At 42.4% G+C, this 25,362-nt stretch overlaps 1 protein-coding gene across 6 annotated transcripts in view; it reads left to right on the top strand.

Moving 5' to 3' along the window:
• abr (ABR activator of RhoGEF and GTPase) overlaps positions 1-25,362 on the top strand; it is a 120,439-nt gene that overhangs the window by 91,046 nt on the left and 4,031 nt on the right. For 5 of the 6 annotated variants that reach the window (XM_082548966.1, XM_082548961.1, XM_082548963.1 and 2 more), the window contains 3 exons: positions 23,402-23,461; positions 23,872-23,981; positions 24,209-24,348. In XM_082548966.1, coding sequence (XP_082405092.1) covers positions 23,402-23,461; positions 23,872-23,981; positions 24,209-24,348 — 310 coding nt within the window. Of the gene's footprint in view, positions 1-15,869; positions 16,456-23,401; positions 23,462-23,871; positions 23,982-24,208; positions 24,349-25,362 lie in introns of those variants that run through there. The other variant, XM_082548965.1, reaches the window with a different exon arrangement.

Here is a 25,362-nt window from a genome sequence, read left to right as displayed (position 1 = left end):
GAATAATTGGTAACAGTCTAAAGGGGCTTTCAGATAATACAAAGAGTGTCATGTTTGAACACTCAAACATGAGAGGCCACGAACGCTGCATCGCCAGAAAATCATGATCGGGATGAGAGCCTCTTGTCCAACCTCAAGAGCCTGGGGTTTTTTTTTGTCTTTTCTTTTTTCTTTTTAGCAAATCATGATCAGTTGTTGTAGCTGTTGATCAAACTTCCCTGTGTTGTTCTCATTGTTTCTGCTGCCAAGTAACATCGTGGCCTGAGACATGAAGAGAATAACACTGCAGATGGAGGCAAGAACAGAAAGAGAAGTAAGAAGTGGTCATTAGTAATGACAAGTAGACTTCTAGTTAACACCCCAGCCTCTCATTGTCTTTGTTACGCTGCTGTTTCCGACAGCCAGCTCTTATCCAGCCACTGCTACCAAGCCAGTAAATGCTGACAAAAGAGATTTTGTAGTCCATATCAGAGTAATTTCATTTAAAACCTCTGTTCCCCCGATTTGTTTTTGTATTCTAGGACTTTCTAGTTCAGGCCTCAGGTTTCTCATATCTCACATACACACATCTCCTGGCTGTTCTCGAGCTGTGGAATTATACACAGCAGATGACATTGGGGTGGGGGCTCGGGGCAGCGAATCACCTCAGTCCTCTCATCACGTCCCCGCCTGACTCTGAGGGATAAAGCCCATTTCATGCTTGACTCTGCCTGCCAGCACATTGTGAGGCCCAGCCCTGTGTACAGTTCTGGGCTTTTCTCATCTCTGTTTATGTGTGTTTAAAATCAAGTGGCAAAACTCTAAAGTACTTAGTTGCAAAGGAGGTATTTGGGTAGCATGATGCATGTGAGCTACAGAGACTAAACGTGACTTTAAACACGGTGGTGGTAAATCAAAAATTCTGCTCAATTTTTTTTGTGTGTTCTGTTAAAACCAGACAGTGATTTTCCATAATCTTTATTTCTATCCTACACGAAACAGCTGTTGGCTGCATTCTTGTAATCAGTGCACCAGTATGAGAATTGATTTCCTCATCTAAATCTCTACAACAAAGTGAAAAAGGATTTTTCTGCCCTTCTTCATTGTCCCCCTTTGTCCTTGGCTGACTGATGAGCCAGCTTTACAGAGACACCCCACAGTGTCTCTCTGCCTTCGTTCTTAATCAGATTTCACATCTCTGACAGAAACAAGTCTCTGAACACCAGCTGCAACTCTTTTTTTTTTTTTTTTTTTGTTTGTTTGTTTGTTCAATCCCCCAAACCCCAGTGAGACCAAGATACTTTCTCCCTTTCCCTCTTGTTGTTGTTGGCAGTCTTCTGACAAGCATTAAAGTAAATGAGCCTCAGCTACACGCTGTGTCCCAGCTAGGAGAGCCTATTCTGGCTTTCAAGTGGTCAGCCGAGGGACCCGAGCTGTTCTTACAGCGGTAAAATGTGTGGCTGGCAGTTGCTCTGGGCTGATTGTGAACCCCATGTTACCCTGGGAAAGATGGCTGATCAGTTCGGACAGTTATGAAGCTGTAGCTTGAACAAGACTCTGCATTGTTCAAATGCCCTCCTCTTTTGTTTGTTTAGACCTGATGATTGTGCAGGAACTTGAATAATTTCCACATGTCCACAACTGGAGACTGATGCTTGAGCAAGAATTTACCCACAGTGGTTCTGCACTTCATTACAGAGAATGGGTGATGCCCACTGTATGAGGTCTGGTTTCTTCTAAGAGATTCTAAGTACTGGTCTCCATCAGAAATGAATATGTGGAGTTATAAATATTGCCAGAAAGCTTTTTGGATTATACTTTGTGCATGTTTCTGTGCTTTTATGAGATACTACAGAGGTCAGTGTTGGACATCAGGCTGTATATTTACAGCTTTGCCCCAGGCAGCTTTTAAAGAACCAGGAGATACTTTTACTGCAGTGTGATCTCCCTGTTCACCACTCTTCCCCAGGACTTTGTTACTGCTTTGCAGTGTTTCACTAAACGTTTCCCCAGCATCCCTAAGAATCTGTTAGGTAGTATAGTGTGTCAGTGAGGTTTTGGATGTCCCTGTTTTCCATTCTGGAACACTGCTGGGAGCTGAAGGTAGTACAAAACCTCCCTGATCAACAGTTCGTGCAGTTCATGCATAGGGAGCACAATACTATGTGATATTTGAGCAAACTGAGGAGGCCTTTCCCAAGAAGCTGTGAGAAAATCACAAACATGACCATCATGCTCATTAGAGCAGGGCGAGATGACCAAAAATATTTATCACGATATAGATTTGAAAATTTGCGACAACGATATAGCTGACGACATAATTGACACTAGACAAAATACTTTACAACTCCACAATTTTATTAGTGCAAAAAGAAAAAATCAATGTATTTTCACTTAAACAAGCAGCTGTTTTTTTTTTTTTTAATCTGCATTAAAGTTATATAAAAATTTAACAGTGCAAATGTAAATTCCTTGCTGACAGTTTAACCAAAAGGCATTTCCAGTGGAAATTGGCCGACATATCCTCAGCATAACCATGTATAATATCCACAAAACTTAAAAAGAGGTTACACACACGCAATACGGTAATATTATGTTGAAGCACAGTACGTATCACTCCGCGAGGCGCCTGCCTACGATAGCCGTAATGCTCCGACAATCCATCAAGCGCTGCGGCTTCGTAGCTTAGCAAAGTCGTACTAAAACATTTCACAGATTTTCGAGCGCCGTGTACATAAAATCGTTTCGAGGTCAGTAAACACAACCAGAATTCAAACATAAGGCACACGGGATTATGAGGGGCACTGTTGATTTTCAGAAAAATCAAAGGATTGATTTTAAGTGTGCCGTATTTCCAAACAACACGGTAATAACGACGGCCCGCTAGCATGCGCTACCAAAAATAGTGCTTTGTTGTGTATCTGATGGACGAAAGCTAAACCAGTTCCACACCACTGAAGTTGCAGCATTTTTACAAACCAGTTCTGGTTCATCCGTTTCATTCAACGATCTGCTTTAGTTCTTGTCATTCTCCGTCGCCGCCGTGCCTTTTTGGCTATGTGCGTATGAAAACAAAGTCACTGCGCATGCACGTTTTACCCATATTCTATCACGATATTTCATTTTCTTGTCGTTGCCCAACATTATACCGGTATTACCGTGAACGGTATGATATGGCCCAGCCCTAATGCTCATGAGAGATTTTGATGGTGTCTGTCTGTATTTTCCTCTTACAAATTTCCACCAATTTTTTAGCCTTCTTTAAGAACAGTGCAGTTTTCTGTTCTCCTCCCTAAAGGTGCTCCTTGTCCTTAAGTTTCTTAGTCTGTCTGTGCGTATGCCTCTGTAAGCCGTCAGATCACTCTTTATATGCCCCAGCAGCTCTCACACTTTCTCTGTAAGCACGTAAAACCTGAAACGTTCTCATGAAGGTATGCAGTGCTTCTGTTAATCACACTTTTGCTGCTGGATTTCTCGTAATTTCTAAGATGTGATCATACCAGGTTACTCAATTTTACACGTCTCTGGTTGGTGTCTCATTTTTAAAAAGCTTGTGTTTCCTCTGCAGCGTCTGAAGATGAAACAGTAGCTGACTCTTAATCAGTAGCTTGAGGTAATGCAGCTGTTATTTTTGGGTTACTGTGTGCACTTTTTGCATGCTGGAGTGTTACACGGGCATCTGCTGAGCTCTTAGTGATCTAAGTTTGTTCCTGAGCCTCCAGTCACAAACACGTACACTGAATATGCCTGTGAGACTGAGGGGAGAGCGAGTGGACATGAAATCTTCTGGCTGTTACTGCATTCTTTCAAGGCTTCTAGTGAGGTTTAAAGTGAACGTCAGCCCTTTTAAAATAGCACTTTTGTATAACACATCTGTAGCTTTATGCAAGCTTTGACTTTTGACCCCGAACGGAGGCATAATCTGATGCACAGTGGTGACGATATTTTTTTACGATGTCTGGTTTATGGCTGAACATAGCTTAAGAAAACAAATGGCTCCAAATAGTATTAAGAGCTTGACTACTGATTAAACTTCAGAAGGAAAAACAGATTTAAGGATTTAGTTTTTGTGTCTTTGATTAAAAACATTTTTCTATGGTTGCTGTTTAAGAATGTAGCTGTTGTAAAATGTGGATTTCTACATGCTTTTTACTCATAAGGTGTTTGACGCTGCGGTTAGCGGCCACAGCCCAAACCTTTGTGCTTTTGTATGTATACTTTTCTTCTTCTTCTTTTTTTCCTTTTCCCCCTTTTTGCATTTCAGCACGTCCTGATGACCTTTCCATATTGCTTCCACTCCAGTAATCAGAGGGGGACAAGCTTTCTCCATGTACATGCATGGGAAAATGTGCAGTTAAAGAGTGTAGTGCTCAGACGGCTTCTCCGCCACCTGAAGGATCAAATTTTGATAACTTTGATTATTGCAGCGGCTCTGATTTTCTGTTGAGTCCTTGATCTCTCGTGACATTATGCTCCTCATATAGCTCGACTGTAAGCAGTGCCAGGCGTTTGATCCTGCTTTATGACTTCCTGTCCCAAGGCGAAGGAGGGAAGCTTCCCTTTTCCTCTGCTGTCCACATGAACCCCAGTGCTCCTGTACTAAGCACAGAATCCCTCATTAAATTTTTCCCATTTTTTAACAAATATGATGCATCCTACTCCGTCCTTTATTTGTTTTTATTTAAAAAATATTAGACTTTTTAAAATCAGACTTTGTGGTGTTATTGTTTTAGAGTCTGTAATCACAGCTAATGATGCTGTTCCCTTCCAATTTCTACTGTACTGAGCTGCAGCCAGCTGACAGCTGGACACTCCACAGCAGGTGCTTAGCTTCTTGCTTGGCAGATATCCTCGCTCCGTAATGAGTTAAAACTATGTAAATATATATTGATAACGGTTAAACTGACGTTTTGTTTGACCCTTTCACAGCCATAAAAACGTAAACTCTTTTTATGGGTTTCCTGACCTGAGATCTCGATGCCACAAATTAGGCTAAAAGTGATGTAATTGTTTTCACATGGAAGAAGCGTCTCCCCTCCAGACCTCCCTGTGAGGATGTTTTGGACTTCTCAGCTGTGTAAATGATGAGGCCATTACTGTTAGCTATCTAATGTTGAGCTGACACCACATATAACACATCAGTGGTTGAAGTAAAAGTTAAAGTGTCACTAAACTGTACCCACTAACATGCACCAGTTTGGCTCTGTGATAGACTGACAGCATGTCCATAATGGACATAGAGACAGAGCACCTTTAAATAACCTTGGAGAATGGGACTCTTCTCTTCAGCTCCCAGTTTCTCTGCGTTGCTTTGCTTGCAGCAGCCTGTTGCATAACCAGCGTGTCATGTTGAATTCAGCCGAGCAATCTTTTTAAAAAGCGTCCCTGGCACAATCAGAAAATGTTTTGATCCGACGGAGGTTCTGGCTCTAGAGTGTACCTGTTTCCTCCGTTAGTCCTGCTTTCAAAGAGCGAGTGGGCGTTTATGAGGGAGGGGATCTCAAGAGTCTGTTTCACAGTCACAAATTGTTTGAATTATGTAATGTGTGTTGTATAATAGCCAGGAGAGGTGTTTGTGTGTGTGTGTGTTCTAAGAGCTGTGGAGGAGTTGTTTGGGTTGATTACATCTCTGCCTACTTGTATCTCGTTCTCTCCGCCCAGCAAACCTGACAGTGTTTCAGTCAGGCAGCGTGAAGGAGGCAGATCAGCTCTGGTTAAAGAGAAGGCGCCACACTCCAGCCTCCCTGTTTGTGCCACTGGCTGCTTTATGTCAATCATTAGTAGAAAGCACTCTTTCTTTAGTTTCTGCTTTGTCTTGTTTATCTACGATTAGGAAGGAGAAAAAAGCCTGAGGATCAAAGCAGAGAGAGAGATTCGGAGAACAGTTTTCTGCATCAGAGACGACGCTTTAAGTCCGATGTCTGATTTTCTGAACACAAAGGCCGGTCATCATTGCAACAAAGCCACTGGGAGCTTAAGCTGGTGGCTTCTCTGTTGATTAACTAATTGATTTATCACTACGAGTTAATGGCTTTTCTTGAAACTGATTTTTTTTTTTAACGCTGCTTATCGAGAATTGAAAGTGGGAAAGCGATGATGGATGTGTCTGTTACAGGAGAGCTGACCTGCTTTTCCTGGAACTAAAACATCAGAGCTTACAAAACTGATCTTTTCGTGATGGGGACTTTGTGTTCTTCATTAAGGTGTGCTCTCAGTTGTTGGCCTGCTTTTGCACCACCTCGGCCTCATTTGTTCTGATAATGATTATGAGAAATTGCAGGCCAGGCCTTTATCATAATTACAGTGCTTAATTTAGCATTTTTTGGAGACTAAGTGGCTTTTGCCCCAGTCTATTAGTACGTACTGTATAGCTCTAATGTGCATATCAAAAGAGGTACAAATAAAAAGCCACATAGAAACACTATGTTAATGGAGCTAATGCCTGCTCATGTGGACTTCTTTAAAATCACAAAATAATTGTTTAAAAAAGTGCTGAGAAACTTTGCTGGTAAGTAAATTTCTCATAAATGCTGTGTGGGAGTGGGAAGTGTAACAAACGTAGAAAACGGTGACTCTGTGAGAGTTTATGAAAAATGAATGTAGTAAATGGTAAATGGCCTGTATTTATATAGCGCTTTTCTAGTCCTTAAGGACCCCAAAGCGCTTTACATATCCAGTCATCCACCCATTCACGCACACATTCACACACTGGTGATGGCAAGCTACATTGTAGCCACAGCCACCCTGGGGCGCACTGACAGAGGCGAGGCTGCCGGACACTGGCGCCACCGGGCCCTCTGACCACCACCAGTAGGCAACGGGTGAAGTGTCTTGCCCAAGGACACAACGACCGAGACTGTCCAAGCCGGGGCTCGAACCGGCAACCTTCCGATTACAAGGCGAACTCCCAACTCTTGAGCCACGATCGCCCCTTTAGTAGTAATGTTGCATCAGCAGAGAGGTGATATGCACGTGCACACATGCTGCTCAGCAGAAGATGTAGGTGTTCTGTTTGACCATGAGAGACTGAAAGCATGAGCCGGGCTGTCTGCCGTCTGCATAGCATCAAACCTCTCCTCCTCTTCATTATTGATCAGACCTCTTAGAAACGCAGCAGGCTAACTCGTGCGTATTGTTTAAATCAGCGGTCCCCAACCCCCGGGCCTCGGGCCGGTACCGGTCCGTGAGTCGTTTGGTACCGGGCTCAGGTGTGAAATGTATGGTTTTCAGGGTTTTTATCGGTTTTCAGCGTTATTTTGTTAACGTTTTTATCGTTAACTCGGTTTTCCTGGGTCTTTTCACGTGTGTTATGAATAAATCTTCTTTTTTTCAGTACCGGTACTAGTTTTATTTTGTTGTATTTATCTGCGACACCTTAAAGGCCGGTCCGTGAAAATATTGTCGGGCATAAACCGGTCCGTGGCGCAAAAAAGGTTGGGGACCGCTGGTTTTTAAACCAGCGGTCCCCAACCTTTAGCACTTTCTTATCCACCCTCTGCCCAAAACAATCATGTTTTCCTTTAAAAAACTAAGAAATCTCAGTTCTGCTATACTTTCTGATACTGTCGTCTCTTCCTCTCTGTAATTCCCACCAGCTTCCTGCCCCGGCCGTGTAATCTTTCCAGGTGGCTGCTTCCATTCAGCCACGGTTATACACTTAAGCGTGAATTATTGAAGCAGGTCAGCAGCACCGTTCTGTGAGGCTGCGCTCTCTTCATCCTGAAACTGGGTCACAATGTTCAGATGTAACACAGCCTTGTCCCCAGACTAGCAGAGATCACAACACTGAGATCACAGCCTCAGCATAGTGGGTGCCCATCCACATCCCAGCAAAGGGCAGGTTGGCTCACATGATGAAATCACACCCAACACCAGGCTCTATATCGGGAATAGTTACCAAAACAGGGGGAATGTGTCATCCTCCACTGGCTGTACATCTTAGCAAAGTGCAGTTTTAAAGATCAAGCTTATTCCAGGTGTGACAGACACTCAGACGGGTGGATGATCTCCATCCTGCAAAATGTGGACATGTTAAGGATGTGCAAAGACTTCTTATCACAACGTCCTCACCTGCTTACCGCAAAAGTAAGAAAATAGACCCAGACCCCTCGGGTTATGTGGTCCCCTGATGTTATGGTGCTTTAGTAGTTAGGAACTGTTCCACAAAGTTCTTTTCTGGGTTTAAAAAATATATATAAATCTGCCTTGTGCAGCTTTGACTTTATTTTATGTTTATTTCAGGCAAACGCAAAGCTCTGCTCAGACTTAATGCAGTCATTTCTTTCTAGAGACGGTAGGAGGGGAATCAGTTGTAATTAAAGAAAAAGTTCACTGTGTTGTTTTGCTGTAATTATCTCCACCAAAGAGGATTTGCTGTTTGCCTTTTTGAGGAAAAATGATTATCTTGTGTTTGATGAACAAATACACTCTGAGCCAGGGAACAGCACAGTTTACTCTTAGAGTTGATTTTGCATCTGATGTTCTGCCTTTAGCTTTTTTTTTCAGGTGGATGTATGTAACACAAAGAGTTTGAGGTATTGCAACATCTTTACTGTTTCATTCCTGTCATTGGTGGACGTCGGAGTGACTCGGATCATGTGAAACCATAATGAAGAATTATGGACACAGACATTAGGATAAATAAAGAGACAAGCATTAAACAGAGAGAAATTATTTATATATATATATATATATATATATATATATATATATATATATAATTACATGGATTTTACTAGTAAAATCCATGAAGAACTGCGTGTATACAAGGTGTGATCTCATTGTTTAGTCGGAGGCTTGTGATGCAGAGTGCAGCATTACTGCTTCACCATTTGTTCTTGCATCACCCTTCTTCTCAACCTGTTTTCCTTGCTCGCCTTCACTTTGTTTCTGTGTCCTTACCGTTGTGCATCTATACGTGTGCTGATCACACTTCACTGTACTCTTCGGCTAGATGTACCACAATCTATTAATATGTACACCCTGAATATGCTGACTCTGAAAGAGCACAAAAACACGCTTTACCTCTCTTCAGCCACGCCCAAAGACACACACAGATTCAAGCTAAGCCTTTTCTTCGCTCACTCCTTTTCCTTCCCTCCTCTGTCTCCTTCACCACTTTTGTTCCAAAGTGCTTAATAAGTGATGGAGCGGTTAATCGGAGGATGCCCCCAATGGCTCAGATGAAAGACATGCAGGAATAATCTGCAGTGCACCCTAAGGCTGTGATTTCCCACCGAGCCAAACCTCCTCCCGCCTTTGCGCTCTCATCTTAGCACTCTCACTCTTAACCTCGAAACCTCATACCCCATTTTCCCATCTTCCTCCATAAGAGAGCAGGAGAGATCAAAGAGGTGGAGCAGATCATCCTGTAAACATACTTGCAGACCCATCGAATTAACCCTGATTGAATTATCCGCTCGCAGTGTGGTTTCTAGCTATCGCAGCCACCCGGCCACTGATGTCAGCCGGTCGCTGGCCTAAGAAAGATGCACGTGATTGATATTCCCAAACAATCACCTTTGTTCCACTGTCAGCTGCTTTGGGGATCAACCGAGGTGTGGCCAAAATATGGATGTACACATACGCACATTCTCAGATGCCAGCTTTCTGTGTATCCTGCTCTTGCTGTGTTTGCAGGCTGGAACAAACAACAAACCTGTGCGTGTGTCCATTGTGATAGCCAAAATGGAAAACTATAAAGGTTAATGGCCTGCCTGCACTTTGGTGAAGGTTTTGTTTTTGATTTTGTTTTTGTGAAAGCATTAAAATAGTGAATGTCCTAAAAAAAACTTACCAAAAAAACATGAAATGAATGAAAATACGAACTCCACTAAACCTTTGAAAATGTTAAAAAATACAATACAGCTTTAACTGTAAGTCCAAATCTCTGTTAGCTGTACAACTGTGTAGCAAAATTCCCCAGATTTTATTAAAAGGGTCGACTGACATTGGAAGAGATTTGAGCTTCTTATTTGGTAATTAATTATTTATGTATAACTCCCCTACTTTTAGTGTTTATTGGAAGCTGAGGTAATTTTCTCCTGCTTTAGTTACTGTTCATACATGAAAGTGAAACTTTCTTTTTGTCTTTTTTTTTTTAAACTTTATTTAATAGGATAGTTTAAAGTATAAACAGAGGGCAGGAGGTGGTTTTTGTGGTGTCTAGGGTGGACTACACCCAGACCCCTGTAGTAGCTTTTGGCAGCCAGCTCAGCCAGGTCTTCTTATTCACTTTAAAGCCAAAAGCAAACTGCTCCACATCTCTAATAGAAAATAGTGATTTTTCTTCAGAAGGAGCTCCTGCTGGAATTTAAAGGTAGATTGTTGCAGCAGCTGTAGCTGTTTTGTAGACTTCAGCAGGAGCTTATTACACACAGCACACACTAAACCCACTAAAACAGCAGACTGACAGACTGACCACCCCGCGTTCATTAGGCAGGCATGGATTCAGAGCTGCTCCATATTCATGTCAGAGCGGCTCAGCCCTGCGATTGATCATTAATTTGTCTCTGGCTCCTGAAGGTGTGTGTGATTGGCAGAAGTTTGCTGAAGGCCGCAGCACTAGAGGCCCTAGAATCGCACAGTCAACAGAATCGCAGTGCTTGTCAGGCAGCAACTACACAACTAGGTGGAGTTCGTAAACGAGGGCCTCCTTCAGCAGCCCCCCTCCCTCGTCTGTTCATGTGGAGCAGCTTTACGAGGGGCCGTGCCACCCGGCGCATCTATAATTAAGAGCCAGGGCCGGCCATGATGTCAGAGCACAAGCACTCGGGACTCAACCTTCTGCTTTTTCACCTTTTCATGTGGTGGCCAAATGGTATTAAATTAAGATCATTTTAAATAAAAGCGTGTGCTGAACCTCTGACTGAGTGCCAGCAGTGTTATTATATATCTCAGTTAAATCATAAAAACAACAATTTGTGGGTGTTAGATGGACGGAGAGAGTAAAAGAAGGCAAACATATCCCCCACAGTCACCTCACATAAAAAACACATTTATTTTAGCATTGAGACTTTTGCTAATTACTCATGTCTTTTCTTTCATGTACTTTTACATTTTCTACTCTTCTCACAAGAATTCTTAATCTTATCTCCTCGTTGGGCGCCCTCCTCCTCTTCCTCCCCTGCATGCATCTTTCGTCTTTTTATCATTCCCATGTTTCCTAAGCTCAAAGCCCCACACAATTCATCATCTCATACAGTTAATTTATCTCTACAGTACGTATCTATCTATGCAAGGTCCTGTTTTTTTTGTGTGTGTGTGTGTGTGTGTGTTTTTTAAGGAAAATTGGGAGCCATTATTCCACTGTTCTTACTCACAGCAAAACCGAGCTATAAAACCACAGAAACGAATAGTTTTGCTTTTGACATGATTGAGAAAAATATTATTCTGGTACATCGACAGCCTGTTATTATTTTTGCATTTAAATGCCACGTATGGAGTCGGTTTGAGTTTTGGAGGGAATTGAGGCAGTCTGTGTGCAGAACTGCTTGGCGTTTTTGATGTGTGCTGAGTTGTGTAAACCCACAGGTATTCTGCGCTAACATGTCTGCATATAGTGTGCAGGCATAAATAACTTATGAGCCAACACAAGAGAGTGCAACACTGGCAACTCTGTGTGCTTGTGTGAGCTCGCTGCATGAATGTATTTGACGTGATGGGCTGTGAAGCAGTCGACATAGGTTGCATGAACACCTGCTGTTACTCTACTCCTCTGCTGTCAGTATCTTTTGACTTTGGGGCTTTTTGACACTTCAAAGAGAAGCCAAAGGTCAAAATTTTGCAAAGTGAAGATGAGACATGACTGGAAAGCAGATAGCGCTATCCATAAAGTGTGAAACGTTTCCTGAACAGCATCGTCTAAGTGACAGCTACAAGCTGGATGATGATCACACTAATTAATATCACAACACATGAAGCTAAATTTTGCTAGCAGGCATAAACTGTAGTTTTATGGTACCAAGAGAGAAAATAAGGCTTATTTGAGCCTGTTATACTAATTTCTGTCACCATATTATTTATCATTAAACTGTGATCACTGTAGGAGCTAAATAGTTTTCGCTCCTGTCTCTTTAAGAGCCCCTCCCTGAAAGCCAGCTTCCTTCTAATTGGCTGCCCCTCTCTTACTGTGATTATACTCTGCAGACATGGACACAGACCATTAATAGACCATTAATCTGCTCTTACCCCCCCCCCCCCCCCCAAAAAAAAAATACAACACAAAAAAAAAAAACCTAAAGCAAAATTTTAATCGTGGATTAAAACTAACTTTTCCTCGTATTTGGTTATTTTTAAGCTTGAATGAGATCTGGAATCTGAGATTGGACAACATGAACCTTCTCAATAACATAGTTTGCAGCAGGCTTCATTTATGAACATCTGTTTGCTTTTATTGTTAATGCTTCATGTTTTGTGACTGTAAGCCAGTAAAAGTATGCAATCAGGTGTCCTCATGTTCCTCCCCATTTTCTCAAAAAGGTATTTCCTATCATCGGACCACACATTCTGAACATTATTAATACTAGTCTTTTGTCTGGTCAAGTACCTAGGGAATTTAAGCATGCAGTCATACATCCTTCACTTAAGAAGAACTTAGACAGTTCAGTCATATCAAATTTTAGACCCATCTCTAAGCTTCCCTTTCTTAGTAAGATTCTGGAAAGGGTTGTTTATACTCAGTTGATGGAATGACTCTAAATTGTCAGAAATCTTTCAGTCCGGCTTTAAGCCATTCCACAGTACGGAGACAGCCCTCGTAAAAGTTATGAATGACATCCTGATAGCGACAGACCGTGGTAAATATGCAGTGCTGGTCTTGTTGGACATGACCGCTGCATTTGACACTGTGGATCACGATTTGCTCATCTCCCGCTTACAGCACTGTGTGGGAATTTCTGGTTCGGCACTTGTGTGGTTAAAGTCCTATCTCTTAAATAGGACCTTTTGTGTTAAGTTGGGGTCGGCTTCATCCTCTGTGGCCCCTCTGCTTTGGGGTGTGCCACAGGGATCTATTCTTGGGCCGTTATTGTTTTCACTGTACCTTTTGCCTCTTGGCGCGATTTTCCGAAAACATAAAGTGTCATTCCATCTATATGCAGATGACTGCCAGCTCTACTTACCTTTTAGTCATTCTGATAGTCTCCCAAGTCGACCTCTGCTTGACTGCCTTACTGCTGTCAAAGCATGGATGGCAAAAAACTTTTTAAATTTTAATGATCAGAAGACAGAAGCGATTTTATTTGGCCCAAATCGTTTTTCTCATACTCCAGATGTTGATCTTGCAGCTTTGACTTCCCAACTAAAGAGTTCGATCACAAATCTCGGAGTTAAAATTGATTCTGCACTTACCTTTGATGACCATGTAAATGGGGTGGTAAAATCAGTATTCTGTCACCTCAGACGTTTAACGAAGGTTAAGCCCTTTCTTTCCAAGCGTGACTTGGAAAGTATTATTCATGCCTTTATTACCTCACGTTTAGATTATTGCAATTCTCTTTTAATAGGGGTTGGGCAGGGCACTTTGTCATGCTTGCAATTAGTGCAACATGCTGCGACATGATTTTTAACTGACAGAAGGAAATTTGATCACATCACTCGATTTTGGCCTCTTTACACTGGCTTCCAATTGAATTTAGGACCCGTTTTGAAGTCCTTTTATTGGTTTTTAAATCTCTAAATGGTCTGGCAACTGTTTATTTGTCTGACTTGTTGAAGCCCCACGTCCCCACTCGTTCCTTTCGGTCAGCTGAGCAGTTGCTGCTTTCGGTCCCAAAGTCACGGCTGAAAATTAGAGGAGACCGAGCGTTCTCTGTTGCAGCGCCGATGCTTTGGAATAACCTTCCTCTCCATGTTAGACAGGCTACATCAGTGCCAGTTTTTAAGTCTTTATTAAAAATTTATTTTTATTCTCTGGCTTTTAACTCTGTGGGTAACTGACTTTTTTTTTTAAAAATGTATTGCTATGTCTGGTTTTATTACTATGTGCATATTAGTATTGTACAGCACTTTGGTCTACCAGGTGTGTTTTTAAAGTGCTATATAAATAAATGATGATGATGATGTTGCGTTTCAATTGGAAATGAGAGGAATTAGTTTTTTTGTCTTATCCTGTACTGAAGCGGGACAACTAAAGACGCACTTGACTGATCTTGCCAGCGAAGATTGCTGCTGCTCGGCCTGTGAAAGCAGCTCTGGGGGGATTTTCCAAAGTGTGAAAAGCTTTCTTGGCTTGAGCTTGAAACTTGAAGCTTTCCCCATGAACCAGACTGCAGGTGTATGATCTGAAAGTAGTAAGAATCCGAGCCACGAGGTTCTAATGAAAGATTTAGAATTGTTTCAATGACGATGTGAAATCATTTTAGGACTAGACTGCAGACGCTCAGGGTATCTTGGCCTCTGCTGCTTGTACTAATTTTGAAGCTCCCATCACATATGATGACACTTGCTGATTGTAGTTTATTTTTCTGCTTGTTTTAGTCTTTATTTTCTCTTCTGGATGCTGTGATAGCAGAAATCAATCAAACAAGCTACAGTTCGATGTACGATTCTTTCAGTGCGTTGCCCAAAAAATTTCCTGTCGCCCTGTGGGGGTTTTTTTTTCCTCCCATTTTAAAAACATGGTTTTCCCAGACATTCCTTCCAAGATATGACGCATAGAGTGTGTATGCTTCATAGTTACGAATTCTGAGAGTTAAAAATAGTCTGTGGCGAGGGTTGACTGAGGTCTCCTCCACCACCACCCCCTCTGTACTACACTTTCGGTCACAAAGTGAGACATGCTGGCCGTCCTGCTCCCACTTTAGTGTTTTATCATTACCACAGAACACATTCTAACCCACATGTTTTTACACTATGGTATCAGGCTGTCTGCTGTTAGCTGAGACGCCTTGTGATGACGGGATGAGTCCAATTTGTTGCTAAAAACTGTGGCGAAAACGGCAAAAAAAAAAAAAATCTGCCGCTTTAGCAGAAGGTAACTAAATTATAATTATTTCATCGCAGATACTGTCTCTGAATCACAAAGACATTTCAGCCCAGTAGACGGTGCGTCTTACCAGTCTGGGGGTTTTAAAATGCAGCCTCATGTCTGTAACCTTGTCCACCAGCAGAACCCCCCCTCCCTAATTCAAATGGGATGGGACACGGTGGATGGAGATGGAGTTTGACAGGCATACACAGGCTCCCTTGCCCCATATCGATCCATTATACAGAGGAATCCTTCTCTTAAGAGCAGCCAGCTCCGGCTGTCCTGTTGAATAAACATGGAGATTCGCTGGCCGTGTCTCCCGGGGTGTGAGCGTGCGTGTGGATGTCTTTGAGTGACTTTCCAATGTCAGCATACAGGCACGGTGAAAAGTGTCGAGCATTGTAGTGGAAAAATGACGCACGCATTCGCAGAGAGTAGACGATGGAAATCGGAGAACTGTAAGAATGCGGGAGGAGAAGTCAGTCATCTGCAGAGGGAGGCACAGAGAAGAGGGGGAGAGAGCAAAGATATTTCTAGTCAGATTTTAAAAGGATATGACAACATAGGAGCCTTTAGAGCTTCTTAGAGGTCTGCCTGTGTGTTTCAAGTCATGTTTTTGGCGACGCAGGTATTACCTGTCTGTCTTTCATGCTTTCACTGCCTCTTTCTCATCGTCACAGTTCTTTGTTTACTCACTTCCTGAGCATGCTGGCCAACTCTGGGAAAGGTTGACAAGGGGTCAAAGCACTGAACAAAACAGAGTCCAGCATTTAGCCTTTGCTCCTTCTCGCTCTCTCTCTCACCCTCTCTCCCCCCTCATTTCTCATTGACTGTTTATTGTGCCCTCCTCCCCTCCCTTCTCTCTCTTTGGAGGTGTGTCCATCAACATCTGGAGAAGCAGAGCTGCTCACTGACAGAGGGAGCCCATTCACCCCCCATCTCCCTCCCTCTTCTCGCGCTCTCTCTCTTTCTCTCTCGCTCAGTCGCCCTGTATGTGTGCTTGCTGTTGTGGAAGTCAGATCGCACACTGAGGAGATGCTGGCAGCTGACTGTGGAGCGAACTCACAGAGAGGGGCATCAGCGTGGACCTACTATCAGGCTTATCAAGGACACCATGGCAGCATCTTTCTCTACTTCTCCTCCTCCTCCTCATCACTCATTCCTCTTTTGAAGTGAATTTCAGAGTCTTTTTCTGAAACTTGATTGCTGAAGCGACTCACTGATCACTAAGAGCTTCCGTGGGGATCCGTACTCCCATCCTCTTCATCGTCCGCGGTGTTCTTCCTCCACCATCGGTGGGAGAGGAATTCACAGGCTTTGGCATGACGGAGATCTTGGTATCGGATGTAAACTTGAACTCGGTGTGCGAGCGTCTGGAGCAGCACTGCTGCGTGGATCAGAATCAGCACAATCTGTCCAGCCAGCCACAGACCCCTGTGCACAAGAGGCACAGCAACACTGGGGCCAAGCTATGGGGCCGCGTCCGCAGCAAGCTGCTCAGACAAAAGGTTTCTGGTTAACATATGTACACACACACACACACACACACACACACACACACACACACAAGCTGTGGTTTTTGCTCTTTAATCTTTTTTTCATCCTCTATATATCACTGTGTCACTTCCATCTGTTGGTTCTCCCTCTCTTTTATCCTCAGTTCATCCCTTTCTGTGTGCGTGTGCTCTCTTAATGGGTGTCTTTATTTCTGAGTTGACTATTGTTCTATTCTGAAAGGTCAGATGACTGAATGTAGCTAGTGATGACAGTGATGGCTAAACTGTGACCCAGAAATAAGGATATGGGTTTATTTCCCTTTTTTACCCTGGTAGAATCTGCATCTCTATTACTAACTTTAATATTTGAGCTTTAAAAAGTATTGAATATTCTTGATTAATCCTGAATTGCACTGGAGTTTGATGCAGGATCGGTTACACTCACTTGTGAATAACTTGTGAGAAGATGTTAATATTTGAAAAAATGGTACCGACATGAAACGGGACTGTGCGACGATTTAATTAAGATAGGAATTCACGATCGCTCTAAAAGCACTCTGTTTAATAATATGAAATAATAATTTCCTGCTCCCTGCCCTCTCCTCTCCATCAGTCTTCATATCCACAAGCCTTTTTTTCTCCTTTAAAAAAATAAAATTAAAAAAAAGCTACTAGTGATGACTAAAAGGCAGCTTGTCATGTTGTTTGACGATCAGAATGGCTCCCTCTGCTGTTCAGTTGTGATAATGACGCCTCTTTGGCATTTAAAGCAACGATTTTTTTCTTCTTCTGTTTATTAAGTGTCATATTACTCCATATTGTCTCTGAGACACACATCTGGAATGTTTGCATGATGTCGTTTTGGTATGCAGCCAGTTATTATCCCTTTCTTTGTAGTGTCTGCAAATGGCCTTTTGTGGTGTTGCGACGTTGTTTAAATGCAGTTTCTGGTTTGTGACTCTTTTGGCTGAGCAGCAAAGGTTCTGTGATTCAGTGCACACCTCTGCACACACAGCTGAAACAGAGTAATGCAGACATAAGCTGAGGAATTTTTAGGTATTTATTTATCTGGAGGGGGTGACCACGTTCTTGCACAGCCCTCCTCTTCTTCAGCATCAACAGCGTTTTGAGCTGTAATTTGTGTGCATCATAACCGTGTTCATAACAAAGAGTCAGATTTAGGCTGACCTTTGCTTCCATGTTTTCCATTATTCAGCACGAGCCTGAGGAAAGCTGACCACTCTTTTATACTGAGCGGAATAAAACAGTGATTACATACATTATTTCTCTGTACACAGGTACCACCGTGTTAATGTCAAGGCATTAGAGGAGGAAGTCCCTTTGTCTCACTGCTGTCCAAATTTCTCAGCTTTGGCAATAAGTCTTTTTGATATCTTGCCACCCTGCACTCACACCGTGCCGAAATCCCTGTTCACCCATCTGCTCTGTAAGGTTCATCCTTTAATTCTTGTCACTTTTTCTTTCTTTTTTTTTTTTTTTTGAGTGAGCTTGTGTTGTCATTTTTCCAAGCTTGGTTGCCTTTTGATCCTATCAGTCTTTCTACAGTCCCCCCCTTTCTTTCCCTCGGTCATGTGTTTCATTGCAACATGCTGGGGATTGCTCTCGATGATGTTTAACTATCCACTGATATTATCTAAAACCATAACACAGCGGAGGCACGCATGGATTTTTTGAATAGTTCTGTTTTCTGTAAAGGGTTCATTCTTAGTTTTTGGTTAAGCAGTGTGTGTGTGCACTCTGTTGTGCATGCTTTTAAAATTAAATCATGCAGATATGCGTTTAGAAATTTGAATCATAATTGTTGGGGCCAGGAAAAGCAGACTTTAGGGCATAGTGCGTCTTGTTTCTGTCTGTGCATCTGTGGCATGCATCATGTTATTTACTGGGTGTTTAGAGGAATGAAAAGGATAGGTGAGGGCACGGAAGTACACCAGGGAATTGTGCTCCCTACGTGAGCTGGAAGCAGCGCCTAATTAAGACACAGTGTGATGAGATGGAAAGCTGGCTGGAAAACGCTAATTGGTGTAGAACTAGACACAATATATTTGATGTGTCGCAACAAAGGAGCAAATAGCCTTGAGGCTGGGATGTGGGGTTGTAGCTTTTGCGTTGTGTTCTGTTTTTCCCTCCTTTTTGTGGACTTTTAGCCAGCTTAGTGCAGAGAACAATGCAGACTAAGCCATCGAGGAGAATCGCATCCGACCATTATCATCTTCCCTCCCACTCGCTCATCCTACCTCTTACCCTTGCAGCATTTCAGCTCCCATATGGAAATTATACTCTCCATTTTAGTATGTTGATTGGTGCAGACGAGATATTAGCATTTCATCCTTTCTGTGTGCCTAAAATGCCATCTACTCCCCTAATGGCCTTTTTATATAGGCCACATAAATCTCCTCCTGTCTCCACCGGAGGGCATGGCCCTTTATTGGCCCCAATTCATCCCCCCCTGTGTGCAAGATCTGTGATTGGTTAATGGGCTCCAGGAGGGGAGTGGCAGGTCAGTAAAGCATTCTCAGGTTGATGCCCACAGTGACCCCCTTGCTTCTGGCTGTGCAGCAGCCAGCATGCAAATAGCCTTTAATCTCCTTACAGTGACACAAAGGCATTAATCATCTAATTACGGAGTGAGATTTTGGGGATGTGCTATTAATCACAGTAGTGTTGTGCACTTTATTTTTGCCCCTTGCATGCAGGTATCTATAAAGATATGGTCACTAAAAGTGTATTTGTCACTGCTGGTAAACATAAAGCACATGCTGTGAGCCTGAGCAGCAAAAGTAATGCGATGAAAAGTTACTAAATAATCAGGAAAACAAACTCGCATAGTTGCTCAGTTGAATCTTACTCCAGTTCTTTTTTTCACATTAGCTGGGAGGTTAGTTGCCATGGCTACAGTTGACAGACTTTGGATGGTGGGAACGGTGCATTTAAATGATAAAATGTCAAAGTAAATGAAACAAAGTAGTCTTTGACTGTGTCTCTCCTCCATGTGGAAACGAGAGATGACACTGGTCAATAACAAAGTTCCTGAAATCACGTGAATTTGAAGAGATTTCGGTCTTTTCCTGAGCACGTTCATGCTGCAGCACAATGAAGAAATCATAAAAAACTGATCATATGGGTATTTTAAGGAAAATAAAGGAGGTGTTTGTTTTTGACTCTGAATATTAAAGGAATATTTCACCCCTTTATGTTTTTCTGCGTTTCAGTATCAGTGCTCCGCTCTGCTGCAGGCAAGGATGGTGTTGCGTAAGTGTAGTACTCATCTGTGTGTCGCTGCTTACAGGGGCTGGATGAGAATCACACACACTGCTGGCAGAGATAAAAGACTAGTCTGCAAATCACAACTCTCATTCAGTTGAAAATCCCTGCCGATTGGCCCAAACTAGGAAGAGAGGGCAGAAGGCAACATGGCAACCGAGTCAAAGACCTCCCATGGCCTCGTTGACATCAGCAGCTGTTGAGTAAAGAGTCATATAAACATTATGGTTCATGAATCCAAAAATAGTCCTGTTGCTTATGGAGCAGGAGCAACTTTGCTGCTGCAGGATGTGTTAGCTGGAAATTAAAAAGAAAAAAAATGAAATGAAGGTTCAGTCACTGTGCACACGGTTCCTGTAATCCTGCTAAATCCAAGGAGCCGCGCAGTTAGCACCACGTTCTAATTAAAGGACTAATAAAAAGCTTTCTGCAGCTGAATGAATATTTAATCAGGCAGAGAAGCAGTGGTGAAAAAGTGTGATGAAACACAAAGGACAAATTAAACAGCGATTCATTAATTTAGCATATGAAAAGATCAAGTTATGCTTTTTGCTGTGTTGTCGCCAGCACGCATTACCTCTCCAAGCACAGCAACAATAAGCTAATTAAGTCTATAGAGATTTCATTAGTTTGGCTTTACACATCACTTTGTACCTGACTGTTTGGTTCAGGCTTCTGCCGCTGTTTTCCTTCTCTTTGGTCTGCATTATTCAGCTCTTGCTTTTACATAAATTTATAATCACACAAAACAAACAAGTGTCCAAACACTGCTCTTTAGTTGTACTAAATCTGAGCAGCATGTGATACTAAATGTTCATATTGGTGACAAATTTGCACATCTGAGCAAGATTTTCTTTTTGCACTTAACTGAAACGTAGTTTTGCAAACAACTGTCCTTTCACAGACCCGCATCGGTCACGCTTGTCAGATGAAAATGCTTTCATGTATAGTGTTCCTGTGGACAGGAAAGAGGGATCCCTGTGCACAGAGAACATCGTGGATGATGTACACCGATGCATCAAGATTCTTTGTAGCGCTGCATGTGTTGAGGCTTGTGCAGCTCCATAGGGGATGCAGACCCTTGATTGCCCCTGTGTTGTTGCTGTCAGTCTCAGATCCACAGCAGGGTGGAGGGCGGGATTATATTTCCAGAGGGGAGGGGGGAGAGCTCTCAGTTAGTTCCCGTAGTGTAGTCATTATCACGTTCGCCTAACACGCAAAAGGTCCCCGGTTCAAAACTGGGCGGGAACAAGATTTTATTTTTTTTTTCTTGAAATGTAAAACTGAAATCCAGAGTACAAGTCTGAGTAATACTGTGTGACTGATAACCACATTCTGCCCTGTCGGTGTAAAAGAAACCATTTAGTAGCACAAAAGAATGACTTATCAGCTTTGATCTTGTAGATCAGTCTGAGTAGAGCACAGCCTGTACTCTGTTCAAACTGCATGTACGTCCCGGCTCATGTCTGCCTGCTTCTTTATTTGGAGACTCTTAGTCATGATATCAAAGCCTGTATTCTGCATGACTGACCTAGAGTCCAGCAACATGCAGGAAAAAGGATACTCAAATCAACCGTGACTTTTCTGTAGGTTTCTGCAAATGGACCGAATCACACGGCGGCCGCATGCTTCCCGTTATGTTCATTTCAATACGCTCAAACATGCAGGAGAGCAGATAAATGAGGGTTAGTGTGTTTAAGCACACAGAGTACAGAGTTAGTGGGACGTGCACATATACGGCCGGATGGAAGTAAACCGGCTATACCTCATACTCGGTGCGCACACTTGCTCCCATATAAAAGCTGGGTTCTTTTATATGGGAGCAAACGTCTTTTTTCTTCTTTACGTCTCTCATTTCAAGTCTCAGCTCTGTTACCTCCTGCCATCTTCCTGAAGGTTCCCTGACTGCGAGCTGTCACTCGGAATAAAACCTTAAATCCTCCCTCTGCTGTTAGACCAGCTGACTGAACTCATCCTCCGCTAAGTCACAAACCGCGTCTTGCAGTGCAATCCCTCCTGCTGACATTTTGTGCTTTATTCTGAATGAAATACTATAAAGTAAATGAAAGCTTGCTTCATGCAGGCCTCCTCTCAAACTCATTTCTCAGGGAAGCAGGCGAGTGGGGGAGCAAGTTCCTCTCAGCTATTTTTTAATAAACGGCCCAGTTGTGGATACAGGCTTGGACAGGGTCACTGAGTATACAAATGGCTGTAATGGACCCTTTTTGTTTTTACAACCCTATTTGAGTACATTCATTTTTAATTAGGATTTTTAGAAATGAGCAGAGTAATAAGGAGGAAATGGGTAGGATATTTCTTTTTATTTTTTTCAATTAGTTTACTCCAGGGGGGCTTAAAGAGGCGTCATCAGTGAGCCTTGGATCTTTGCCCGGTTCCCTTCTCGGCAGTTGCTGTGTAAAGCCCCGATTGCAGTGATTACCTGTCCTTCGTCTGAAGCCCAAACACTGCTGGGAAAACAGGCTTTAGCGATAATAGGAATGCGTGAAACCGGTGCCAAATGGCCTTTTTACGAGGTAATGAAATACACTCACTAAAAACTTTTAATCCCGACAATAAGAGGAGCGTGCTACCCCTGCGCTCACCCAGCAAGAGTAATTTTCCTCTACGTTAAGCACATCGCTGTGCAGGGTTGCGATGACATAACTGAGTAGTGCAGATGCTGAAACTATAAAAAAGGCATTAGCTGTTGTGGCCTCGCACAGCGGGCGCAGACTCCAGGAGACTTAAAACAACAACAAGCTGTCTGTGCTGCCTCACTGAGAGACGTGAGAGCCACGCTTTGAGAATATGTGCGGTGAACGAGGAGAAGTGTCTCAGTTAATCTGGAGCCCTCGTTCGACGCCTGAGAGACTGCTGAAGACGTACAAGGGCAGCAGAAGCGAAAAAGTTGTGGGACGATAAACTTACTGCCTTCAGTTTATTGTCCAGCGTCTACGTTAGAGCCCGGGGTTACAAGCATTACTTTGCCTGGGCTTCGGGTAGTGCAGTCATGTCTCCAGTTTCCTTATTTTATCCTCCACTAAAACCGAACGTTGAGCTCCATGTGGTTATAATTTTGGAGATATTTTTCAGTTGTTTTAATTATGTTTTAATTCTCTGTAGCTACAAAACCCCAAAGGTGTCAGATCATACTTGAATGTCTTACTGGGATTCTTCTTTAGTGAAATGTAAAGAGGTTAAATCGGCATTTCTCTGTCAAACACACGAGGACGGTTACTTTTGCTTCACCACTTTCTGTTTTAGAATGGAAATTTAAGGCTTTCTCAGGTTTTATTTAGAGACAGATTAAAGCATAAAAGCAGACTCTATCTCCGTACTACAAGAACAAACATTCCTGAGGATTTATGTGGGAAAAGAATTTCCCTGGTGGCAAAGTCCGGTTTGGTCACAACACCCACCGTGGGTACGCTGGAATTAAGTGAGCAGGTTTCGAAGAAATGTACAGATACTGTTGCCAGGCCTTTTTTTTTCTTCCTTTCTGTGTGTTGTATTGAGAAATGTCGAGTTGTCCAAGGGAGCGACGGCTCACTGATGATGTGATTAAGCAATTTTTCTGTTCCTGGGAAAATCCCAGTATGAATTTAGTCATGTCCTTATTTAGGCTTCTCAAAAATGTTAACAACCATGTTTCTGTCTGTGTTGTGTCTTTCAGCTGGATCCTCAGACTGTGCAGTCCAAGAACTGGCACATGGATGTCATAGAGATGAATGGGGTAAGTATCTGAGAGGGACTTTTAGCTTGGACTCGTCCAGTAAATAAAGCCTTCAAGGTCGGAGATTTGTACAGACAGAATTTTGAATAGAATAACTAAATATATACAAAGGAAATCTTGATTTATTTTTTTTTTCCATAAACTTTTTTCCACAAATTTTTCTTTTATTTTAGGTTTTTTCTCCATATATTAAAATGATTAGCTTAAAGATCATCATCATCATCATCATTTATTTATAAATAGACCAAAGTGCTGTACAATACAAATATAAACTTAGTAATAAGATAGCAGAAACCAGACATAGAAATAAAATTAATAAAAAAACAGATGTTAGTCATCGCACACAAAGTGACTCGTAACAATCCCAGAGTTTCAGTTTTGCCTTCTTAATGTTGTTTGTTCCTCCTCAGATTAAAGTGGAATTCTCCATGAAGTTTACAAGTCGAGACCTCAGCTTAAAGAGAACGCCGTCCAAAAAACAGAGTGGCGTGTTTGGAGTCAAAATCAACGTTGTTACAAAGTAAGCTTGTTCCTGTTGTTGAGACTGAAAAGGGCTCAGAGCTCATGTGTCTAAATGATAGAATGAGACATTGAAAGTTTCATGAATAGGCATTCATTGATGTGTATGTGAGATGATGAGAAAAGTTCCCGTCTCATGAAAAGAAACAACTGTTTTCATGGCGCCTGTGATGAAGATGTGCAAGCCGAGTTCAGTCATCAGAAAATAACTGCTGTGTGTGTCCACAGGCGCGAGCGCTCCAAGGTGCCTTACATAGTCCGTCAGTGCATTGAGGAGGTGGAGAAGAGAGGGATCGATGAAGTGGGAATCTACAGGATCTCAGGGGTGGCCACTGATATCCAGGCCCTCAAATCAGCATTCGATACCAGTAAGACTCCATTCACTGTCTCTGTGTGACACGCTCTTCCTCCCATCGTCTTTACTGCACGACAATATTGTTTATTGTTCTTTCTCTTTGCAATGCAGTAGAGGTGATTCTGTGATGCAGAATATGTGCAATGACATTTAGATTTATACACTACTGTGCAAAAGTCATGAGCCACAGTTCATTTCTTTTGCTCTAGGAAAATTCCAAATAGCAATAATTTATTGAGAGGCAAAGATACAGCTAAATACAGAGTTTGTATAATTCGTCATGTGAGCCTGAACTTTCTTACTTTAAGCTGCCTTTTTGTAATTTCTCTAAGAAGTCCCAGGAACAGTAGGAAGAGGCTTCTTGAAGGACACTCAAAGCTCTTCTTTGGATGTTCTCTGACAGGATGATCCCACATTGCTTCAGTAATGTCGAGATCCACAATCTAGGGAGGCCAGTCTATGACTGATAGTATTGCATCGTCCTAAAGATGTTGCTGCTGACTTTCAGTTCAGTTCTTGTGTAATCTGGCATACCTCAGCAACAGTCATCCTTCTACTTAGACCATTTCTGATGAAGCTTCAGTGAACAGTAGATGGATTAACTAAAGAAATGGGGGCAAATTGTGTTTTGCCAAATGCAGCTAGCAACAAAGTACCTAAAGATCCAAAGATAAAATAAACTCTTTGCTAAGTTGTCTGTTATGTGTAGACACAACAATGGTTCATCCCCTGAGTTAGATGCCTTTTTTATGCTTGAGTGATTCACAGATTGGTGTGAAGTGGCTTAACAAAGAAAAAAACATTCCTCTGAAGCTGGTCAGATACAGACACAAGAACAATAGTTCAGTATCAGTGAAGTCTTATACTGATTTTCAGCAGAACACATGAGTCATCTGTCTGTGTTCTTGCACTTTGCTTTTAAAAATCTGTGAGACGCCCAGTGCACTCAGCACATTGTCAAAAACACTGGTCTCACTGCAGCGAACAGCTGAAACTGACAGGAAACCGCAGACAGACTGTATGAGGA

The sequence above is a fragment of the Aulonocara stuartgranti genome (assembly GCF_965226115.1).
Source record: "Aulonocara stuartgranti genome assembly, chromosome: 10".
Classification (NCBI taxonomy): domain Eukaryota; kingdom Metazoa; phylum Chordata; class Actinopteri; order Cichliformes; family Cichlidae; genus Aulonocara; species Aulonocara stuartgranti.
This window is presented reverse-complemented; position numbering and strand designations above follow the sequence as displayed.